This window comes from Ammodytes marinus, assembly GCF_949987685.1.
Source record: "Ammodytes marinus genome assembly, chromosome: 18".
Taxonomy (NCBI): domain Eukaryota; kingdom Metazoa; phylum Chordata; class Actinopteri; order Uranoscopiformes; family Ammodytidae; genus Ammodytes; species Ammodytes marinus.
The window spans coordinates 22,353,124-22,376,296 of record NC_137222.1 but is presented as its reverse complement, the minus strand read 5'-3'; the positions used below and the strand labels follow the sequence as shown (position 1 = coordinate 22,376,296).

General features: G+C 42.5%; 2 protein-coding genes across 2 annotated transcripts in view; one reads left to right on the top strand and one right to left on the bottom strand.

The window, feature by feature from the left end:
* The window catches only part of cfap44 (cilia and flagella associated protein 44), a gene marked incomplete at both ends in the record, with an annotated part of 21,764 nt that extends 4,202 nt beyond the window's left edge, over positions 1 to 17,562 (top strand). The window contains 25 exons of the mRNA XM_080047012.1: positions 413 to 512; positions 639 to 733; positions 1,146 to 1,355; positions 1,710 to 1,820; positions 1,910 to 2,062; positions 2,596 to 2,811; positions 3,277 to 3,419; positions 4,074 to 4,353; positions 4,696 to 4,751; positions 5,225 to 5,387; positions 6,136 to 6,266; positions 6,671 to 6,879; positions 7,029 to 7,173; positions 7,267 to 7,444; positions 8,113 to 8,354; positions 10,329 to 10,545; positions 11,298 to 11,501; positions 12,191 to 12,386; positions 12,515 to 12,637; positions 13,215 to 13,345; positions 13,517 to 13,633; positions 15,506 to 15,707; positions 16,056 to 16,216; positions 16,526 to 16,660; positions 17,332 to 17,562. Coding sequence (XP_079903138.1) covers positions 413 to 512; positions 639 to 733; positions 1,146 to 1,355; positions 1,710 to 1,820; positions 1,910 to 2,062; positions 2,596 to 2,811; positions 3,277 to 3,419; positions 4,074 to 4,353; positions 4,696 to 4,751; positions 5,225 to 5,387; positions 6,136 to 6,266; positions 6,671 to 6,879; positions 7,029 to 7,173; positions 7,267 to 7,444; positions 8,113 to 8,354; positions 10,329 to 10,545; positions 11,298 to 11,501; positions 12,191 to 12,386; positions 12,515 to 12,637; positions 13,215 to 13,345; positions 13,517 to 13,633; positions 15,506 to 15,707; positions 16,056 to 16,216; positions 16,526 to 16,660; positions 17,332 to 17,562 — 4,149 coding nt within the window. The remainder of the gene's footprint in view (positions 1 to 412; positions 513 to 638; positions 734 to 1,145; positions 1,356 to 1,709; positions 1,821 to 1,909; positions 2,063 to 2,595; positions 2,812 to 3,276; positions 3,420 to 4,073; positions 4,354 to 4,695; positions 4,752 to 5,224; positions 5,388 to 6,135; positions 6,267 to 6,670; positions 6,880 to 7,028; positions 7,174 to 7,266; positions 7,445 to 8,112; positions 8,355 to 10,328; positions 10,546 to 11,297; positions 11,502 to 12,190; positions 12,387 to 12,514; positions 12,638 to 13,214; positions 13,346 to 13,516; positions 13,634 to 15,505; positions 15,708 to 16,055; positions 16,217 to 16,525; positions 16,661 to 17,331) is intronic.
* A 622-nt stretch (positions 17,563 to 18,184) lies between these two features.
* brcc3 (BRCA1/BRCA2-containing complex, subunit 3) lies at positions 18,185 to 20,917 on the bottom strand. The gene is made up of 2 exons (XM_080046446.1): positions 20,360 to 20,917; positions 18,185 to 19,797 (listed from the first exon to the last, which is right to left on the bottom strand). Exons 1-2 carry the CDS (start codon positions 20,798 to 20,800, stop codon positions 19,456 to 19,458), a joined length of 783 nt encoding a protein of 260 aa, XP_079902572.1. The 5' UTR covers positions 20,801 to 20,917; the 3' UTR covers positions 18,185 to 19,455.
* Between the last annotated feature and the right edge of the window lie 2,256 nt (positions 20,918 to 23,173).

The following is a 23,173-nucleotide window of genomic DNA, read 5'->3' as shown; positions in this document are numbered from 1 at the left end:
GTATACGGTATCACAATAGGGTAATACCTATTTCCAGTTCCACTGGAGCCTACTTACCACTCACTTGCATTTTACATTGAACTAATCACCATGAAGTTACTTTAGCCAAATACTCATTTTGCGGTGCTTGAACACATCACAATGTTACTCAACCTACGTTCCAAACGAATGAAACAAACAGATCACTGCATGTCATTTACTTTTAAAGTATTTTAAGCTGCATTCCTGTTAGGGACTATACACAAATATGTCACCTGTCACGTAGCATCACATGCTGTAATGACACAGTGTGCCTAGTGTAATAACAGTTGATGTATGGTGTGTGTGTGTGTGTGTGTGTGTGTGTGTGTGTGTGTGTGTGTGTGTGTGTGTGTGTGTGTGTGTGTGTGTGTGTGTGTGTGTGTGTGTGCAGACCCCAGATCCAGAGTGCCTGTTTACCTTCCACTCCGGGCCCATCCAGTGTATGGATGCGTCCAGGAAAGCCCACCTGATGGCCACCACTACTCTAGACCGTGAGTCAAACACATTGACACACCTACACATTTACACACATTTACACACGTCTATACACTCACTGTCTGTGTTTGCAAGCACACACTGTAATAAGTCCCTTCTATGTTTGTGTGCCTGCTCTCCAGGTTCAGTCAAAGTCTTTGACTTCCTGTCAAAAACAGAACTGACCACCAGTCGCTTCAATCAGGGCGGAACTGCTCTCAGCTGGGCTCCACCTCTGGTAAGTGTGTCTCTGTTAAAGGTGGTGTCAGTGATCCTGGACAATGTTTGTTGTCAAAATCACTTTTTCTCAAAAACAGCTCATATTTCCCCACGATCCGTGCTGTCTGGACTGTGTATGCGCTGAAAGAAAATATGGCCATTATACACTGCCTAGGCTCTGTAAACTGGTTTGTAAACAAAGGGGCCCACCGTAACTACCAACATGCCTGTTTAATGAGCCTAAGTTGTGTATCAACACTGAATTTCTTTTGCTGCACACACACAGTATGGACAGGTAGCTTATCATGAAGAGATATTCACACATTTTACAAAAAGTGATTTTGCATTCTCCAGAATTGCTGATCCCACCATTCAAATGTCTCATGCTACCAAATAGGATGTGTACTGATAGCTGCCTCTGGTGTCTTTAGGTCAACCAGATTGGAGGGTTGCTGGTGACGGGCTTTGAGGACGGGGTGGTGCGGTTACTGGAGCTGTTCGACCCTCAGAAGCTGCTCAAGGACACCGGGCGCGCCCCTAAGGGAGACGCTAAGCTGCGCCTCAAACAAGCCTTCAAACCCCACAATGCACCTGTCACTGCTGTCGCCTACGAGAGAAATGGAGAGATCTTAGCCACGGGGGTAAGAGGTTTTTTTCCAAATCCATTTTTCCAGGTCATCAAAACATCTGATTTTGAATAACTGTTTTAAAATACGCAAAACGGTTTAAAAGACCACTAAACTGAGACCTATAAGAATGTGCTGCCTGTGGGCTTGAAAGACAATGCTGCTTGCCTTTGTGTTGTACTTTATTTCTCTCCCTTTTTTCTTTCTTTGTTATGGCTTGTCATGTACTTGTCACTACTGTTTTAATGAAGAGCAATTTGCAGGGATGTGGATTATGAAGATGTGTTGAGAGAAAATTTCCATAGACACCTGATTAATCCATAGTGTTCTCTCACCATTCTAACCTCTCGCTGCCTCCCTCCTGCTCAGAGCTCAGACTGCACAGTGTTCTTCTTCACCGTCGGGGAGAAATACAAACCCATCGGCTTTGTGCACGTCCCCGGCCCGGTGCAGGCTCTAGAGTGGTCTCCTCATTCCCATGTGAGTCACTCTATCACCCACCAGCTCCTCACATGTGTCTGTGTGGAACATTACTGACTAAATAACTTTATATTCATGATTTGAGCCAGAGTGACAACAGGCTGCTGATCCTGTGTCTGAGCGGCCATGTGGTGGAGGTGCAGAGTCCTGATCCAGAGGAGCAGAAGCCCACCAAAACCTTCCAGCTGCCTGAACTGCCCAGCAAGTCTTTCAGGTTTAGGAGCATCAAATCTCGAATCAAGGTCGGTCTGGTTTTAATCGTATATGTCCCTTTTACATATTACTGTATGATTTGATAGTAATCTACATCATAATTACTTCTGTATTCTCTCACATATTTGTCTTTCCTTCATTTACTGCTGTCTTAAAGTTTATTGTGGACATTGTTTGAGGCAAATTTTAGTGGGAATCACTTAGCCTGGCGAGAGCAACCCGATCCCACGCGAGCTTTACATTTGATCAATCTGGCATTTCTCCAATTTCCGTGGGGAGGAGCCTGTCAAAAAATGCCCGGGCCAAAATGGGCCTGTGATCTGACCCACGTTCGTCCCTTATGGTGGGAGACAGCTTCTGATTGGTTCGTGTATTTGTCAACCTAGCTTCTTGAGATCAGCCGTATCTCACAAGCTTATCGATCCATGTTGACGTCAACGACTACAAGAACCAATCAGGGTCTGAATGAAAGTGGGGAGGGCCCTGTCTGACCGGAGGCTTGATTGACGACTACATGAACCAATCAGGGGCTTCCTTGTGTTTTTTCTTTCGTGGGTTCCAGAGAGAGGAGGAAATCGCAAGACGTGCAGCGGCAAAGGAGAAGAAGCAGAAAGAGAGAGAAGCCAGGCTGAAGGAAGCCAAGAAGACGGGCATAGAACTAGAGGAAGAGGAAGAGGAGGAGGAGGAAGAGGAGCTGCCTTCTATCTATATCCCCGACCCAACCAGTCCTCTCTACTGTGGCTTCTACTCACAGCCTGGACAGTTCTGGCTTTCCATGGTACACACACACACACACACACACACACACACACACACACACACACACACACACACACACACACACACACACACACACACACACACACACACACACACACACACACACACACACACACACACACACACACACACACACACATAGTTTTACATCAGTGTTGGTCCACTGGATTAAAGCAGCCTTCTGTTGGGTTGTTTTCAGAAACGGGGTAAATCAAAACCTTGTATTAAAACACAGGTTTTGTTCCGAAACTGGACATTTTTAAACAGAAATGATCCCCCATGGTATAATAAAGAATGGTCATGATTACCCTCTTTGGGACTTCAATCTAAGACCTAATCCAATTTAAATTGGGTTAGGTCTATAAGCCAATTATAAAAATACTTTATCACAGAAACAGTACAACAAGACCAATGATTTTCCTTTTAGGATTAAATGAACTCCTCTGGTCTCTCTCCCATGCAGGGAGGCTATGACGCAGGTTTCTTGTACCACTGTAAGTTCTCTGAGAAGCAGGACCAGGACCCGGCCAAGATGCAGGACGAGCCCTTTGACTACGTGCCTATCCACAATGCAGACAACGACCCCATTCAATCCATCACCTTCAGGTATATCTCTATTCTTTATACCAGCACTGGCTGAATGGAATGTTAAATAGGGCTTAGCCAACAGCTCACTCTCACCAATGTTTGCGTCTTTTTAGCTACAGTCTCTTTATCGACCCAGGTTTCAGGCAGACATTTTTGAGCTCATACGTTCAGGTATGTCCACTGTGCACTACCTTCTCGGCACCAAACCGATAGTAAGGTTTAAAAAAAGAAATAGACACAATTATCAGCTACACAATGAAGAAAGTGGAACATCTAGCAGCTAAAGGACGGATATTTTCCTCACGAGTTGGTTATGACCAAACTAGAGCTAAAGAGGGAGTGAATGTGAGTAGTTAGTTAAAGGCACACTAAGCAATCTCCAGAGAATGCCTAGTGGCAATAGTTGATGCTCAGACTGAGTGGCCGTGCCATGCCGTTCCCCTAAAGGTCAACCCACAACGTTCTGGCCGCGTTTAGAATAAACAGAAAGAGCCAGGCTTATTAGATCACCATCAGACACCCAACTTTATTTCACACACAATGGACAGCTGGTTGTCTGATGCAGCTTTAAATCAGCTCTAAATGCATCTTTGAATCTTTCAGTAAGGGAGATGTAACACTAATATAACCCTGATAATGCCCCCTGTCTGGTGTATTGTTGTTGTCTTGTAGCTCCAGCAGACAGCAGCTACTGTGTGGCATGCACTCAGGTGGTATCAGGGTTTACCCTCTACAGCCTCAGGACCACAGCCTCAGCTCCATGCAGGCCTACTGGGCCCTCAGTGTCCATGACAACCAGTACGGACACCTCAGACACATCCGCTGTAGCCACGACGACCTGTTTGTGCTGACGGCAGCCGAGGACGGAAACATCTTCTCCTTCAGCATGCTGCCTCAAGAGCAGCTGGAGAAATGTCTGCAGAGGAAGAAGGCCAGGGTCCCTTCCCCCAGGGTCTGGACACCTTCTACACACATTTTCTTGCTTTTAATTCTCTGTTGTGTCTTTTTGGCCACAAGGCAAGTTTATTTATATAGCACAATTCAGACACAATTCAGGCCACTCAAAGTGCTTCACAGGGTCACAAAATACATCCAGATTAAAAGTGAATTTAAAAAAAATATATATAAAAGATAAATAATATAAATAAAACATTTAAGTGGAAGCAACGATCAAGCAATGAGGTTCGATGCACGACAAAGGCAATTTGTCAGTTGGTCCATCACTTTGTTACAGACTAAATGATCTGAATCAATGACACAGTAATATCATCTTGCTCTCATGTTATTCTACCAGGTGGGTCTAGAGTATGAGGCCTTGGCCCAGGACATTGAAGACCCAGCAGCCTACAGGTCAGTCTGAATCATCTGTTTGCATTTGGTCCAAAGAATTTGTATAGTAGAGACATGTTTTGTCTGTATTTTTTTCCTTTATCTTTTTTATTGGAATTTAAGCTATACGTGCGTAACTTCTGTTGCCCCCTATGAGAAATTCTGAGTAATTACATCTACGGTGCATGAGGTAAGCCTTCTGTCATCATGCTGTAGAATCAACACATTTCTTGGGGCGCTTCCTGGGATTTTTCTCAGCTTCTGCACCAGTGTCGTGGGGCAACAGTAGTTCGTAAGCGCTGCCATACTGAGAAACACAAAGAGAGGTTTGGGGAGTTGATAGGCTTAAGTCAACTCGTTTGGCGATGGCTTGAATGTAACCCACATTTTTTTTCACATGGGAGAGTCACGCACTGTAGCTTTAAATAAAGTACATCTTTATCAAATTGTAACCCAAGAAACTCCTGAAAGTGTCCTCCCCGCTCTCCCTCCAGCATAGAGACGGCTAAGCAGAAGCTGGAGAAGGACCGTCTGCGTCGCGAGGCCGAGCTGATGATAGGAATGAAGAGGAAGAAGCTGGCCGAGCTACAGAAGAACTTTAAACAGCTGCTGAGCAAGAACCACGATCTGCCGGAGCACGTTCGCCTCAAACCTGTGGTACACACACTCTCTTGTTATTAGCCACTTTAGCTGCTATATCAGCTTTAAGTATAAAATAAAACCACATTTACTCCAGTGAAGGTAGACCTCAGTAATGAAAAAAACCTCAGTAATAGACTTCTGAACGTTGTATCCCGATCAAAATGTTTCCTGGCTAAACCTTTAAAGTTGAGGGTAAAGACCTGCTTTGTGTTTAAATAAATAAATACAATTGTATTACCTTTTGTAAGAGCCATTTATATCTACATAGTAGTTTCTATGATGCAGATGCACTGCCATGTAGATATACAGTAGCACAGAAGAGAAAAACTAAACGGCCTTACGCATTTTTATATATAGTGGACGTCCTGGGGGAAATGCACCTGTTAGAAGACGAAGAAGAGGACGTTCTATAGAATAAATTACTAAATATATCTTCGCCTCATCACTTGATATTGTGGAAAGTCTTGAGGCAGTGGTGGATGATGCCATGATATTTAGTAACTAGCTTCATAACCTTGAAGGCCACCGTAGCTTCTGTAACTTCTACGGAAGGGAGGGGTTAGCAAGAGAGTGTTGCAATCTAGAACTTTCAGCACTAGATGCCACCAAAATACACCGATATTACACACTGTACCTTTAAAGTGTGGCTAAGTCTTAAATTAATCCATTTACGGCAATACAATGCCCTCAACTGTGTATGTGTGTGTGTGTGTGTGTGTGTGTGTGTGTGTGTGTGTGTGTTTGTGTGTTTGTGTGTGTGTAGGAGCTACAGCTGGACCGGCGTTTCAATGAGCAGGCAGAGAGGCTGAAGGCTCAGCGGGTGAGGGAGGTCAGGAAGCAGATGTCCTGGGAGGAGGAACGCTGCAGCATCGCACTCAGCAAACTACAGCACTGGTACCCACTACACACACACACACACACACGCGCGCACACACACACACACACACACACACACACACACACACACACACACACACACACCGATAGACATGTAACTAGGGTTGGATGGTATCCAATTTTTGATCCTTTTAAACCTTCCCCAAATCATACACTGGTACACAGTATTAGCGTTGGGTAATGCTTATTTCTACTTATCGTAGCCTCTTTGTGTTAGTTTCTGGTTTTCATCAGTTTTTTCTAATCATTAGTTATTTACAAATAACAAAAAAGACTTGCTGAATATTTGCTTTCCTGCCTGAGGTTTTGGTTTCATTCGGATTTTGCCCCTGCAGCTAGAACATTTAGGAGGCAACCAGGCTCCAAGGTGAAATCCTCCCCTCTCTGGTCTTTGCTTTCAGGTTCAGGGACTCCCTGGAGTCTGTGGTGGTTACTGTGGTGGCCATCTGCAGTGAGCACAGAGTGTGTACCTACCGCCTGCCTGCCCTCAGCCAGGCTTCAGCCCAGCACAGACACCAGAGCAGAGCAGGCTGGTCCCACGCAGACGGAGACACCGCACCAGAACGCAGGAAATCAAGAGTGGAAGCGAAAGACAACAGCATGTTAGAAGGTAGGACAGAGTTGTAATACAGTAACTCTTTCACCTGGAAAGACTTGCTCTACCTACATCCCCTGTGTGTGTGTGTGTGTGTGTGTGTGTGTGTGTGTGTGTGTGTGTGTGTGTGTGTGTGTATGTGTGTGCTCGTGTGTGTTCTCCAGAGGAGGATGTGCTGCGCCCCATTGCCCCTCGTCCAGGGGGGGTGAAGCTGGGCGATCGGCAGGTGGAGAGGCTCCGGAAGGCAGCGGAGAAAGCTGATCAGGCTCGGGCCAAGATAGAGAAGAGGAAGAAGGAATGGGAACAGCTGTGAGTGTCCATTACCCTTTTTCTTCTAAATCCTTAAACGCTCTACCATTAACTACCATGATGAAGGTGCTGAACCATGATGGTGTCATGTAGTTACGCAGAGAAGCCAAACGAGGACTGTGAGGATCCCCAGGACGTGCAGGCCATCAGTCAGGCCAAAGAGACCATCGGAGACTTGAAGCTGAAGTCGGCCAAAGACTTCACCGTGCCCAAACACCTGAGGATGAACGCGGAGAGCAAGAGGGACGCGCTGATAGGCCTGGAGGAAAATGTACACGCAAACACACGTTAACCTGTTGTTTCTCACGTCTAACTCCCAGCACAGTTTTTTGTTTTGGACACTTGGTTTAGACAAAAGATGTCATTTGATGACGCCACCTTTGGCTTAAAGAAGTTGTGATGGTTCTTTTTTTATTGCAACTTTCTGACATTTTATAGACCAATCAAATGCGTGATTAATTGTGACAGAAACCAAGCTGTTACATCTTATGTAGAATAATCCTTTACTAACAGCCAATTGATGCAAAATACAGGATACATATAGAGTAGTTTTATGTGACAGTATACCTGTCTTGTCATCTTAGAAAACCCTTTGAGAGGAAAAACACAGAATAACCATTGATTGATTAATTAGTTGTTTGATTGTCAGAAATGGGATTTATTTTGATACATTTTGAATATAAATGAGGTTTTTTAGTCATTTATTAAGAAAAATGGCCAAACCTTCTCCTCTAATGTGATGATTTGCTTCCAACTGAATATTTGGTTGAAATAAAAGGAGATAATATTAAACAGGAAGAGAACTTTGGAAGGAACTTGATAGATGCTGAATACTCTTAGATGTGTTAAAGGTAAGCAATTTAGGGTTAAAGTTATGGACATAAATGAAGATTGATTTGTTGATCAATGATATAACACACAGACATCATGTGTGATCAGATCCGTGCGAAGCAGACTCAGATGAATGGACGTATCATGGCGTTGAGGGACTCTAAGCTCCGTCTGGTGTCTCAGCTTCACGCTCAGGCCGAGCAGGTCAAGAAGGTCCAGTGTCGTCTAGCTGGCCATCTCCACCGCCCTCTGCCTGCCCTGCCCTCCATACTGCCTGAGGAAACACCTGAGAAGAGGCTGCAGTACAGCCGCAAAACACTGGAGAGATACCGGGCTCTGAGAAAACAGAGGTACAGCATATAGTTGTATCGAGTCTAGATCAAAGTTTAGACTTCTTCACACGTAAAAGTTCTAACCAAAGCTGTTGTTCAGTTCTGCAAGCGCACTCAGGAACTTTCCATTGCATACTTATGTCATGTAGTCCTCAGCTACATGGGATGGGTCTCCCTCCCTGTACTGGGGCCGGTTTCCCGATAACGTCATCTCTTAGCGAGCTACGAAGACTCCTACGTTATGACTTACCAAAGTTGTTTACCTCTGTAGTCGTGGTTCCCGAACGGTCTCTTAGGAGAAACACTCCATACGTCGTACGTACACTGCTGAAATCGATTGCTCAGAGTTCGATTTTCCATTTCCTGCTTATTTCATGCGAAGCTGCATGCCAAGTCTTTGGGAATAAAATATTACTAGAAATCCTTCTAAGCCGAAACATTTATTTAACACCTCTTGCTTTATAATCTAAGTATCTTTAAGAACAATAATCACGTTTCGTGGTGGGTCAGTAAGGAAACTGAAAGTAGAATATCGCCAATGGCCTATATCAATAAAAACAGACGGCCCAAACAGCGTCCAAATGAGCTAAAATCCTAAATACAATAAACAGTAACATGGCACACTTATTTTAAGGTAAGCTTTAATTGATTATTCATTAATTTTTTCACACGTTTACATGTTTTGAGGCGGAGAATCCGACGCACACTGCGGAGCTGTCAGCTGAGCCGGCTCAGCTGACAGCTCCGCAGTGTGTGGAACACAGTGCGATGGTTCTACTGTTAACCTTGGTCGAACGTATTACCATAGCCTATAGGCCTACTGATTTAAAAAAGGTAGCCTAGGCTATAGAAAAATATAGAAACAGCGGAGGAGATTAAGATTGTTTCCAGCAATTATTTTCTTCATGAATGACTTGTGGCAGTTCCATGCGCAACAGGGATGTCACTCGTGTCCGTTTTACGCATGGTGCTTACGGAAGGAAATGTGGGGGTCTGTAGTAGCCAAGCCTATCTCTGGCGATGCCACAGCGATCGCAGGGACATCACTTGTCATTAAACTTATACATCTGACTGTATTTCATATCAAAGGGACACAGCGATGACTGTATTAAATATCAAACTGATAAAAACGATCCGACTGTAGGCTGTAGTGTATCACGTATAAAGTAGCCTATTTTTATATTGACGGACATCGCATCCAATCAGTTAATGCTGATTGTCAAGTCAGTTAGATGACTATGTAGGCTACTTATAGTTTGAACACTTTGTGAATCAGAGTGAATGGTATTCTGCTAAAATATATAGCTTACTTTAAATGTGAAATGTACGCTATATACAGTTATCGTTTTTAACAGTTTGTTATTTAATACAGTCATCGCTGTGTCCGTTTGATATGAAATACAGTCAGATGTATTAGTTAAACGACACAAATGAGAGCTGAAACATCCCTACGGTAGAGCTAAGAAGGCTCTGCGGGCGCTCCAGACCAACCTTACCAACGTAGGACGTACGAAAGAGATTCGTAGCAAAGAACGTTTCGGGAAACAGGCGAAATGTTAAGTAGGAACTCTACGTAGGGGTTACGAATGACGTAGCGTTAAGAAGGCTCTACGAAGGCTTTGGGAAACCGGCCCCTGGACAATGAGTGGTTTGTAGATGGGCGTGTGTCTGAGATTGCAGTGTCCATTTGGTCTGTAGCCTTCACCAGTTTGAATGAATGAACGTTGAAAAAAATCATTTCCTACGACACTTTATTAAAGGAAGCCGCCCAGACAATGCACACCTCCCGCGTTGACTACCATTGCATAAAACATTTAAAAAAAGTTTTTATTTAAACACAGGTTTTCAGATGGAGGTGGAGACAAGAGAGAGGATTGTTTTTCCCAATACCTTTGGAGTCTCTAGTCATATAAATGTTGAAACACCTGAAAAAGTGAGTTTTGGATCATAGTTGACCTTTAAAGGAATACAGCTTCTTTCATGATCAAGCAGGTCTGAGAGCATGCAGGAGGGAGCCACAGGTTTACTGGAGCAGCTGGAGATAGAGATGGCAGGAGTGGAGGAGAGAGGAGATGAAGGCACACACATAGAAGGAGACACCACAGAAGAAGACAGAGACACAGGGGAGGAGACAGGCCAATGGGAGGAGGAGCTGTGGATGGAGGAAGAGATCAAACTGCTACACCAACAGGACTCTCTGCTGGAACAGGTCTGTTATATGATCATGTAAGGCCACACACGGCAGGTCAATAGGGAAACATTTTTAACAGTTTAATTGTATTATTATTTTTAGGGGATAATATGCACATTTGGCCATATCTAATTAATTATGTGTACTTTTGCATCTCTTTAAAAAAACAAAAATCGAGATGTTGTATGAAGCCAGAGACTGAGTTAACATTTTTACAAGATGTAAGTGTCCTGAGTTTCAACCTGACAGATGGATACAGCCTTCTTTCATTTGATCAATGAATAAAATGCATTTGTTGGCATGTTTTTAAGAACAAAATATAACATAAATCAGAAAAACATAACATATAAACAAATCCTTCTGTAGTAACCTGCATAATAGTGTTAAGAATGATTATGGAAGGTTTAGTTGATGTCAGTGGTTTAGAAGTTAAGATTTTTGAATCAGTGTTTTGAAAAAAAAACGACTAATGTTGAAATAATGAAATATACAGACGCAACCAGACAAGGTTTGGTAAAAAATAAACACCTAAATCTATGAAATAAGACATGTTATGGAAGCAAAACTGCCAAAAATCTCATAATTTAGCAGTTCTTGAGAAAACAATGTTCTAGTCTACAGTGTCTAACCATACAGTAAATGATGAATCTTTGATCAAACAAAAGGCCAGTATATTTAATTACATGTGTTATCAAAGACAACACATCTCAAGCCAACTAGGTTCACTATCACTGTGATATAATGTGTGGATACTATGCTTGGCCCCTCAGATGGAGACGTCAGTGTGTCAGTTTGATGCGGAGCTGCTACTGTTGCGTCATGAGAAGCTGTGTGTGGACTGGCAGCTGAAGCTAGCAGACCTGCGTCAGCTCACTCTCTACCAGGAGCTGCTGCTGCTCAAAGAGTTTGAGAGGAGAGAGGAAAGTCTGCACGGCAAGCTCAACGCACGCATCAAGGAGGAGAACAGCATCACGGTGGGACAGATTTTCACTCAATGATGGCAAAGCAGAGAACATACATTTTAGGTAGATCGATAGAACATTGTCCTAAAAGGCTTAGGCTGTGGCCGAGGCTTATTATGTCTAACCTTTGACATATATTTTAACTTTCAGAACAAAAAACGGTTTCAAAAGCTTTTGACAAAACATTAAGTATTTAAACAAAACATTCATTTGGTGCAGAATGGAAATCGACGCTGAATTTCGATGAGACTGACTATATATACCCCCTAGTCATATTTTTATTTTATTTTTTTTAAAGATATTTTTTGGCATTTTTATGCTTTATTGTCAGTGTAGAGACAGAGGTGATATGGGGCAGAGAGGGGAATGACATGCAGAGAACGACCGCGGGCTGGAATCGAACCCGGGTCCGCTGCTGGCCGAGGCCCATGGGGGGTCGCCCTACCAACTGAGCTAAGGGCGCCCCCAGGTTGTCATATTTTAGGCTAATATTAAAAATATACTGTATATATGTAAAAAAAATGCAGGTCAAGAATACATTTAGCTGATAGTGCTACTTTACTTTACTTTAAGTTGGACTTATACTGAACGCCTCCTGTGTAGACTCAGATGGGCACTGAAGCTGGCGCCGGTGACAAGCCAGTAACACAGTGTGTGTTAACGCAGGTCATCTCCCTGGTGTTTCTTCTTCTCCCTGACAGAGTAAGCTGGAGGAGACTAAGGAGCAGCTAGAGGTGAAGCGGGAAGACATAGCCAGGCTGCAGGACAGAGAGAAGGCGCTCATAGCAACCTTCCAGGCCTCACTGGGAGAGGAGAACAAGTATGAAGAGTTCCTCACCAAGGTCTTCAAGAAGAAGATCAAACGGGTCAAGAAGAAGGAGCAGGAGGGAGCTGAAGGTGACGGTTCTGTGTGTGTGTGTGTGTGTGTGTGTGTGTGTGTGTGTGTGTGTGTGTGTGTGTTTGTATGTGTGTGTATCAATTTGTCCACGTGTCCTTCATGATCCCTGTGTGTGTGTGTGTTGCAGAGGACGAGGAGGACAGTGATGAAGACTCTGATGAAGACGATGACTGGGATGATGATGATGATGATTATGACAGTGGCACAGAGGAGGGAGGAGCTGCTTTGGACTGCAGTGTGTGCCCTCCAGGTCAGACATATTGACGGCAAAGTGTAAAGTGTTTATTGTAACCAGTGCTGGTAGTCAGGTTCAACAAGGTGACGACACACACCATTGACTTCATTGGTCGCGGCGTCAGTTGAATATATCAAACGTGTGTTAAAAAGAATCTATGGAACAACAGAAGCAACAAATGGTTTACTGAGAACATCAGATTTAAACCAAACATATCACATCCAACATTATTGGAGCTGCTGGCAGTCAAGGCCAGACTGGAACAGACCCAAACCAATTTGGTCCGATCAGCCCAAATTTATATTCATCAAGATGCACTTTACTTCTATGTATACAGATTAAGATGGACAGGCTATTGACAGGGAACGACAATAAAATGGTGATGTTCAAAAGGGAGAGATTAGTCAAATACAAAACATGAAAACGCTTGCCAGGCTTTTAAGTCACCGAAACTGTACACATAAAATGGAGTTTTGCTCAATCTGGCCACGTTCACCTCACATATACTTACCGTGGTGTTTTCAATAATAAGCTTCACTGTGCATCAAGTTCAGTAGGTTTACATTTGAGCTTGTGTGTGTGTGTGTGTCAGGCTGTGAGCCGGAGTTGTTTGAGAAGACAGAGCAGCTTCGTGAGCGTCGGATGGACCTGGAGGAACTGCTGTTTGAGGAGAAGAAGAGCGCTGAGGCTATGAAGAAAGAGTGTGACACCCTCGTCAAGAAGGTCATACTCTGCCTTTCATCCTACTGTCTCATCTGACTTGATTCTGTTACCATTCACTCTTTTTGTCACATCCTGTGTGTGTGTGTGTGTGTGTGTGTGTGTGTGTGTGTGTGTGTGTGTGTGTGTGTGTGTGTGTGTGTGTGTGTGTGTGTTTTTTGCTTGGCTCTGCAGGAGAAAGCAGTAAAGAGCAGTCGAAAGGCAGCGGAGGACGACTTAGAGTTAGTCCAGGGGGAGAAACAACAGAAAATGAACGAGGTGGATGTGGTGGTTCCTCTCAGACTCAACCAGGTAAACAGTCCATAAACTTTTAGAGGCACACTGATGATGACAAAACAACTGAGTGAGGACCGAACAAATTCAAGATCCAAATCTGCTGATGTTCAGCAGACATGGCAACCCTGGCCTGAAAACAGAGCAGAGGAATTATATTAGATATTATAGATTTTATTTTCATTGTCAACTTTACAATCATTTTCATTATTGATTCATCTGTGGATTGGATTGCAATTCATAACTAGGGACTGTACAATACTGTATATCGGTAACGCAATATCAACATTCCAGGTATACGTAACGCAAAGACTGCTTGAACTGCAATAAATAGGAGCCTATTCCATGTGCCATGTCAATATATTTGGCCAATCAGATGTAGTTTACCAGAACACTTTGTAGAGGGGGGCATGGAGATGTTTTGCTTAAACCTGCAGTGTGTAGAATTTTGGGTTTTATTTCCTAGCAGATTTTGTAGAAAGTGATTATAATATACATAAGTACATTTAATTTAGTGCATAATAGCTGAACATTTTTTTTGAATTATTATTTTTTCCTTTAGAAAGGGTCTCAGATATACGGAAGAGGATTAGGGCCACACATGAAAAAAAAAAAAAAGTTCTGACTTTATTCTCAGAATTCTGACATTAATCTCAGAATTCTGACTTTAATGTCAGAATTCTGAGAAAAAAGTCAGAATTCTGACTTTAATCTCAGAATTCTGACTTTTTTCTCAGAATTCTGAGATTAAAGTCAGAATTCTGACTTTTTTCTCAGAATTCTGACTTTTTTTTTTTTTTACTTTTTTTATATACATGAAAAAAAAAGAAAAAAAAAAGTCAGAATTCTGAGATTAAAGTCAGAATTCTGAGATTAAAGTCAGAATTCTGACTTTTTTCTGAGAATTCTGAGAATAAAGTCAGAATTCTGACTTTTTTCTCAGAATTCTGACATTAATCTCAGAATTCTGACATTAATCTCAGAATTCTGACATTAATCTCAGAATTCTGACTTTAATCTCAGAATTCTGAGAAAAAAGTCAGAATTCTGACTTTAATCTCAGAATTCTGAGAAAAAAGTCAGAATTCTGAGATTAAAGTCAGAATTCTGAGATTAAAGTCAGAATTCTGAGAATAAAGTCAGAATTCTGACTTTTTTCTCAGAATTCTGATTTTTTTTTTTTTACTTTTTTATATACATGAAAAAAAAAAAAAAAAAAAAATCAGAATTCTGAGATTAAAGTCAGAATTCTGACTTTTTTCTCAGAATTCTGAGATTAATGTCAGAATTCTGAGAATAAAGTCAGAACTTTTTTTTTTTTTTCATGTGTGGCCCTAATCCTCTTCCGTACAGATATGTCCATAAAAGGTCCTTTAAAGGTGCAGTGTGTAATATGACATCATCAAGAAAGTTCTACAAAGTTCTAGAATGCAACGCTCCCTGGGTAACCCCACCCCTTTAGAATAATAACAGAAGCTACAGTGGCTTTCAAGGACAAGAACAATTCTAAATTTTCAACAATGCACCTGATGACATTCCAACTATGACACTTTCAAGATGGCGGCACTAGGCATTGGTACAAAATATGCAGAAATATGGACATATATGAGACATTAAAAAAATAATAATTCAAAAAAGATTTTCAGCTATTATGCACTAAATGAATTGTACTTATGGATATTATAATTACTTTCTACAAAATCTGCTAGGAAATAAAACTCAACATTCTACACACTGCAGGTTTAAGTGTTAATATATAATTAAAACAAAAAAAAATTGTTGTAATGGAAATAGAATAATATGATAAAAATGTGCCCATTTTATCATCTCCTTCAATCACTCTGTATTCTTTCTCCTCCTCCCTCCCACCTGGTCCATTCCTCCATTTAGATTGAGTATGTGGTGAGCGATGCAGTGCCCGTGGACCTAACCCCGGCCCTGGTGCTGGATAGGAAGGAGCTTTACAGGCTGCAGGAGCGCATCCAGCAGCTGCAGGTGGAGAAGAGCCAGCAGAGAGACCTCTACTGCCAGGCCCGACTGCAGCACGTCAGGCTCATTCACGACCGCAAAGACATGGACGTCAAGATACAGAGTGAGAGACACACACACACACACACACACACACTGCTGGGACAGATGCAACGTACAGTTTAACGTGAACCTCTGATAAGACACAGTGTAACATTCAAAAGCCAAGTGAACACATACAAGTCAAAGAGAAGACACTAACACAGATGAAAAGAAAACGGCACGCAAGGTACTTGTACAAAAGTGCTATCATTGGTCAGCATGCTAGATAGATAGATAGATAGATAGATAGATAGATAGATAGATAGATAGATAGATAGATAGATAGATAGATAGATAGATAGATAGATAGATAGATAGATAGATAGATAGATAGATAGATATTGATGATTAAGTGTGTTTGTGTGTGTAGGGCTGGATGGGCAGTGTAACGAGCTGATGATGATGAGGTATGGGAGGCTGGTGGATGTGGAGGCCCTGCAGATGCTGTCAGGCAACAGGACGCTGGAGGAGCTCAAGCAGGATAAACTGCTGAGAGAGGTTGGATACACCAAGGAGATCAAACACTGGGATGTAAGCTGACCTGTGTGTGTGTGTGTGTGTGTGTGTGTGTGTGTGTGTGTGTGTGTGTGTGTGTGTGTGTGTGTGTGTGTGTATGTGTGTGTGTGTGTGTGTGTGTGTGTGTGTGCGTGCGTGTGTGTGTGTGTACGCGTGCGTGCATCCTTTGGCAAGTGTTAGATACTTGTTCAGTTAGTTTTTAAACTCATAATGTCATTGTTGGAAAAACTTTTGGATTTGTGTGTGTGTGTGTGTGTGTGTGTATGTGTGTGTGTGTGTGTGTGTGTGTGTGTGTGCATGTGTGCGTGTGTGTGTGATATTCAGGTAAAGGTGGAAGAGGCCCGTCAGGCCCTGATGGATGTGACCAAGTGTAACACGGAGCGTCTCCTCTGCATGGCCAGCCTCTTCGACCAGAAGAATGAACTGGATCATAAACTCAACGCTAGGCAGAAGAAAATGGTGATTTCTATTCATTTAAATCATTTCATACAGTATGTCGTATTTATCAAATTATTACGGGATCCACAATGTAAATATAAGTGTATGGTCACGGTTACTGAACACAAGTTTAAAGTCAGAGCCATTGGAAAGATGGTCCAGGGTCAAATGTCAATCCCTTGTCATTCCCTTTGGTCTGCCATCTTCTTTTTCTGTCCACACACCTGCGTGAAGTCTCAGTTGTGACTATTAACACACTGCAGGTCAATAAGGTGACGTGTTTAAGTTAAATATATCATCATGACACTTTAGCAGTTGATAACTTACATTAAAACAAAAAAATAAATGTATATTACAATGTGCAAATTTGGCAATGTATAACTAATGATGTGTACATTTGCATCTCTTTAGTAAATTCAAATCTAGTAGTTGGATAAAGCCAGGGTTAAAATCTGTATTGCATTTTTACAGCATGTGAGGGTCCCATGTTTTTACAAAATAGATTATGAATATTGCCTTTTTATTTCTTTAAATTTATCCAAAAATACCACGTACAGGTCTTAAAAAATGCTTTTTGGTTCAGTATTGATTGAAAAAATAAAATAACGTTGAGATAATGGCTGTTAAAGATGGTTGTATAGGAGAAGCAAACTGAATCATGAATATATATATCCGCTTGTGTGTATATCCAGGGCCGACAGTTCAAAGATTACAGGAGGCATGTGGACCAGGAGGCGATCAAGAGGCTGAAGGGTGTGATGAAACAACAGTCTGCCCAGGCTGAGGGCCTGAGGAGAGAGATCAGTCTGCTGTCTCGTAAAGGAGGCCTCGTGCTGCCCCCTGGACAGGCCATGATGACCGCACCTGCCCCTCTGCCGACCCCCAACAGCAGTGGCGCACAACGCTCCTTTAAATATACCTAGCCAGCAGACAGGGAGCTGCGGAAATGACACACAGTTATTGTCTAGAGAGTGTAAAAACTAACCAAAAGCACTTTCTTATTAATTGTTGTTATTCCAATGATTAAAAAAAATACTAGAGTTTGTGGACTATCGTTTGCTCATAACTGAAGCTCTTTGATGATAAGGGAGTTCCATTACTGAAAGCTTTACACTGGTCTCTAGTGTGAAACGTTTTGACATTTGTGGATGCTTAAAGTAGATAAACGTTTGTTTGCTACGGATATGATGATATTCCCAGAAAAGTCACACTGAGTTACGGATGTGTTTTGTGTTTGTGTGTTCAGATTTAACTGAGCACCTTTAGCCCAGCTGAGTTAATAGCAAAGCTTTGTACATTAGCGCTGTGCTCATGTAGCTCCAAAATGAGCTCAAAATGACTATTTAGTGTGAGCAACAGCTGGAAATGACAAAGTATTGCTTCAAATATATGATAAAAATTCATTACAAGTTATAATTACTGACATTATAGTCAAACAGAAATGTATTTGAGTAGGCATTTTCACCTCATTGTTTCAGAGGTGAAGTGAAACATCGTTGGCTCCAGGCATTGTTACAAAATATATTTTATTTTACAGTTGGTGGATGCGGACATTTCAGAGGAAAACACAACCTGTTTAAGTCACACAACCAAATGAAGAAAAAATATGTTGGCCGTTTTTACAGGTGTAAAGGTTTTACAGCTGTTAAAGTGTTAAACAGCCACCGCCCCACACATCTTTTACACCCAATAACCTTCATATATAATATACAGTGTCTACAATATTCACATTTATGAGTCCAGATACACGTCCGCCTGTCACTCATCCCTCAAAGGGCTCAGCTGCCTCTGATTCAGAGTGGATAAAACAAGGGAGGGAGGCTCTATTTCTTCACAACTGTAGTTTTGCAATTTACCGTAAATGACCTAATATAAGACCCCACCAGCTTTATAGTTGACCATTAGTTTCTATTATGGGTTAGTGACATAGTGGACATCTCCCATCATACTATGTACAACAACCAGATACATGGATTTGATCTTTTTGGCAGATTAAATATGTGTCAAATCAAGGTGCAGTGTGTGTGGTCAAAAGTATGTTGACACACAAACAATAAAGTCTATTGTGACAGCTGCATCTGTTGATCCAAAAGCATGGGACATGTATTTGTTGCCATCACTGCCACCCCTTTCATGGGATAACCAAATACTTAATTTTCTTAAATAATGTATTCAAGCTAAATTGACAAAATATATTGGGAGAAAACAAAACATTTTCTGGGCCAAATGTTTCATCCTGTCTGACATTGTACAAGGCCAAATGAATAATGGGAGATTATCAATTAATTCTAGCCCTAGTCTTCACACAATACCGCTGTACTGTGCTTGAATATAAATAATGCACACACAAGAATCGTTTAAATACAGAAATATCTCATAAAGAATGATCAATCAAGACTGCAATTCTGAGAGGGCTCGGTCTGACTGGGAGGCTAGATTGACGACTATGTGAACCAATCACAAGCTGTCTTCCACTATAAGGGATGAACGATAGGTCTGAAAGCGGGCCCTAAATGACCCGGATTTTGCCCGGCTCCTCCCCACGAACATTGGAGAAATGCCAGACTGATTTGCGGGAGAGAAACAAATGTGAAACTCACGCGGGGATCAGGCTGCTCTCGCCGTGCTCACAATTCCAAGTAGACATTTAAGGCCATCTTTTGGCATTAAGACAAGTTCCCCTATTGAAGAGCATTGGGGTTTGACACAAAGTATTGCCTTTATTCTTAGAGATAAGGAAACGGTAGGTAAACTAAAAGTCCCGACAGAGATGGACATACAATGAAGTGCTTTTTTTGTCTGCAGACTGTCTTTGCTCACATAGCAGCTAGCTCCTGCAGCAGCCTCTCCTTCTCCCTCTGCAGCTCCACCATGCTGGCCTTGTTGTGCTCCAGCCGGTCCTCCAGCCACTGCAGCAGAGGGCCGCTCACAGCAGACATCTGGCTGCACAGGTTCTTGGTGAAGACGGAGCCGTTGTGGATCTTGGTGACGGGGTCCAGGTGTGCCAGGCTGTGGATCTTGCGGTAGGTGTCCTGCTCCTCCTGACACAGGATGCGGGGCAGCTCCACGGCAGACTCCAGACACACCTTACCGATGGCCTCGCGCGGAACCACGTGCACGGGGATCTCCACGCGCTCGTACTCCGCTCCCTTCTGCGCCTGGGGGACAGCGGTAGAAAGAGAGTTTACAGTTAAATCCAGCTAGAATGGGTCAACAGTGCAAATGTACCTGCAGGGAGAGATTGTAAACCCTCGGGAAAGTGATCTTGGGTATTCTACAAAGATATTAAGGGAATGCCAAAAGGTAATTCATAAGTTTGACTTTATGTGCATGTAAAATGAATTAACTTGGAGTAAGTGATTCTGAAGAATGCCTGTTGTCAAATGTTTCTTTGTCAAAATCAGTGAACATCTTCTCCTGACCGTACTGTGTGTGCGCTGAATTAATATCCGCTGTTAAATTAATACAAAGCCCAGGCTCTGTGGCATTGTTGCTGGTGGGCCCCCTTTGTTTACATACCAGTTTAAAGAGCTAAGCTGCGTATTAACACCTGATTTTTGTAAAGGGCACACACCTTATAAACATTCTATGGTACTGACAGGTAAAGGATTGTGAGAAGATATTCACATTATTTTGGACAAAAAGTGATTTTAACAAAAAGACTCCTCCAGAATCGCTGACTCCACCTTGAACTGATCAGCTCTGTTTTACATCACACACCTGCACTGACTGGAAGCAGGTGTAGAGCACGCGGCCCGTCTTGGTGTTCTTGTCCTCGATGAAGCAGGAGAAGATGAGGCCCACGAAGCACTGGTCGAGCATCTGGTACATGGCCTGCGTCCTCACATCGACGTGGGACGGCCACACGGTGATGTGCGGATGGGAGTGGTACCAGCCCACCACCCGCATCGGCCTGCCCGTCATGTCTGCTAGCCGCTCCGCCTCGGTGGAGGCCGCGGACAGCTGCTCCGGGGAGATCTCCACACGGTCCTTCCTCTTGTCCGAGCGCCGGAGGATGATGACGGAGTAGATGTGAACTATGCGCGAGCTCTCCACCTCGCCGATACACAGCCCCATCACCTCCTCCTTCTCCGTGCTCAGAGCGTGGTTCATACACACTAAGAAGGCGTCGGACTCCAGGTAAACAGCACTCACCGCCATTGTGTTATTTTATACACGGTCTATGTGTGTGACTAGCTCAAGTTTCTACGGTTTGTACGTATTACAAAAGGTTTCTCGAAACGACAGGCGCGCCGACGGAAACATCAACACATCAAAACAAACGGGAAAACGCTTCACTTCCGCGTTCAGAAGTGTCGCGGCAAAATATTCCGTGTTGGTGCAGCGGGGCTCTTACGTCGACAAAAGGTTCCGCTATTTTCTCAATTATTTTAATAAAGTTATTTGATAATACATGTTTTGAACTGGTAATATAAATATAAAAGAATAATGTATTACACGTGTTTTAGGCTATATATGTAGTGTAGTATAAGTAGCATAGAAAGTAGACAAAAATTAGGTTTTCAAGTGAAAGCACTATGAAAAAAACTTCAACTCACTTGAACTTCAACTGTCCCTAATGAACATCATCGGTACAGAAAGCATATTTTCCTTTCATTCTTCCGTTTATTTGTGTGCCTAAAATGATCATTGTAAACAATGATAATAAATCTGGTTTATTTATTTTTTTAAATCAAGTTAATTTAATTACAAATGGAAAGTGCAAATGTTGACATACAATAAAATAAAGGAACACATGAAGTAGGAGACATTACTCATGGATTCAAAGCATGGAATGTAGAAAATAAATATATATATATATTTTTTTTACTAAGTGTACAGGATTATGAGTTTCTGCAAACATGGAATAAAGCATCACTGTAATCTAATTGTGTCTTTACTGACAATTTTTTCATTCAACCTTTTTTATACTCCAGAGATCATTGAGGGGTGGCCCACCATAAGTTATTATTTCTTATTCACAAACAAAATATAGTGGAAATGAAAGTCTGACGTCTGTCACTGTCGGTGAGATCTTGGTCATGATCTTGCATAGAGTGTCATTTAGTTTAATATTGCCCTCTGACACAGCTGTGGACACATTTTCAAAGTACTGCAGAGTGCGGGTATCGATGCTTGGTGGGTATTTAGGTTCACTGAGGTGTGACAGTGAGGGGTAACTGTGTAGAAAGTGGGCGTGGTCCTCTGTGTGTGATAGATGATCCAGTTTAATGCCTTTCCTCTTCAGATCAGGGAATGGAAATGTGCCAGATATGTCATATGGACGATATGGTAACATATTGGTCATAGGAAGCATGGACTCTTTGACAGTACTGGAAGGGCCGCCCATAAGGGGTAGAAAGTGGGAAAGCTTTCTAGGGCCCAGCCACCAGGGGGGGGGGCCCAGAGAGAATTTTATTTTATTTTTTTTTTTGCAGATTACCTAATTTAGCCAACCTTTATTATGAACGCTATATTCGCAAGATAACTTTCTATAAAAGAAAACATTTTATTCATTGTTACTTGGGTAAAATACAGTATCTCACAAAAATGAGTACACCCCTCACATTTCTTCACATTTTTCTTTATATCTTTCCATGGGACAACACTGAATAAATGACACTTTGATACAATGTAAAGTAGTCAGTGTACAGCTTGTATAACAGTGTAAATTTACTGTCCCCTCAAAATAACTCGACACACAGCCATTAATGTCTAAACTGCTGGCAACAAAAGTGAGTACACCCCTTAGAAAAAATTTACTAATTGGGCCCAAAGTGTAAATATTTTGTGTGGCCACCATTATTTTCCAGCACTGCCTTAACCCTCTTGGGCATGGAGTTCACTAGAGCTTTGCAGGTTGCAACTGGAACCCTCTTCCACCCATTTATGACAGCATCACAGAGCTGGTGGATATTAAAGACCTTTACGCTCCTCCACCTTCTGTTTGAGGATGCCCCAAAGATGCTCAATAGGGTTTAGGCCTGGAGACATGCTTGGCCAGGCCATAACCTTTACCCTCAGCTTTTTTAGCAAGCCACTGGTCGTCTTGGAGGTGTGTTTGGGGTCGTTATCATGTTGCAATACCACCCTGCGGCCCAGTTTACGAAGGTTGAGTGCACATGGTCAGCGTCGTACACAGAGGTTGGCTTTGGAAAATAGACGTATGAGTGCTGCCAGCATTGCTGAAGGGCTTGAAGGGGTGGGGGGTCAACCTGTCAGTGCTCAGACCATACGCCGCACTCTGCATCATACTGGTCTGCATGGCTGTCATACCAGAAGGAAGCCTATTCTAAAGATGATGCACAAGAAACCCCACAAAAAGTTTGCTGAAGACAAACAGACTACGGACATGGATTACTGCAACCATGTCCTGTGGTCTGATGAGACCAAAATACATTTATTTGGTTCAGATGGTGTTAAGAGTGTGGAGCGGCAACCAGGTGAGGAGTACAAAGACAAGTGTGTCTTGCCTAGAGTCAAGCATGGTGGTTGGAGTGTCATGGTCTGGGGCTGCATGAGTGCTGCCAGCAC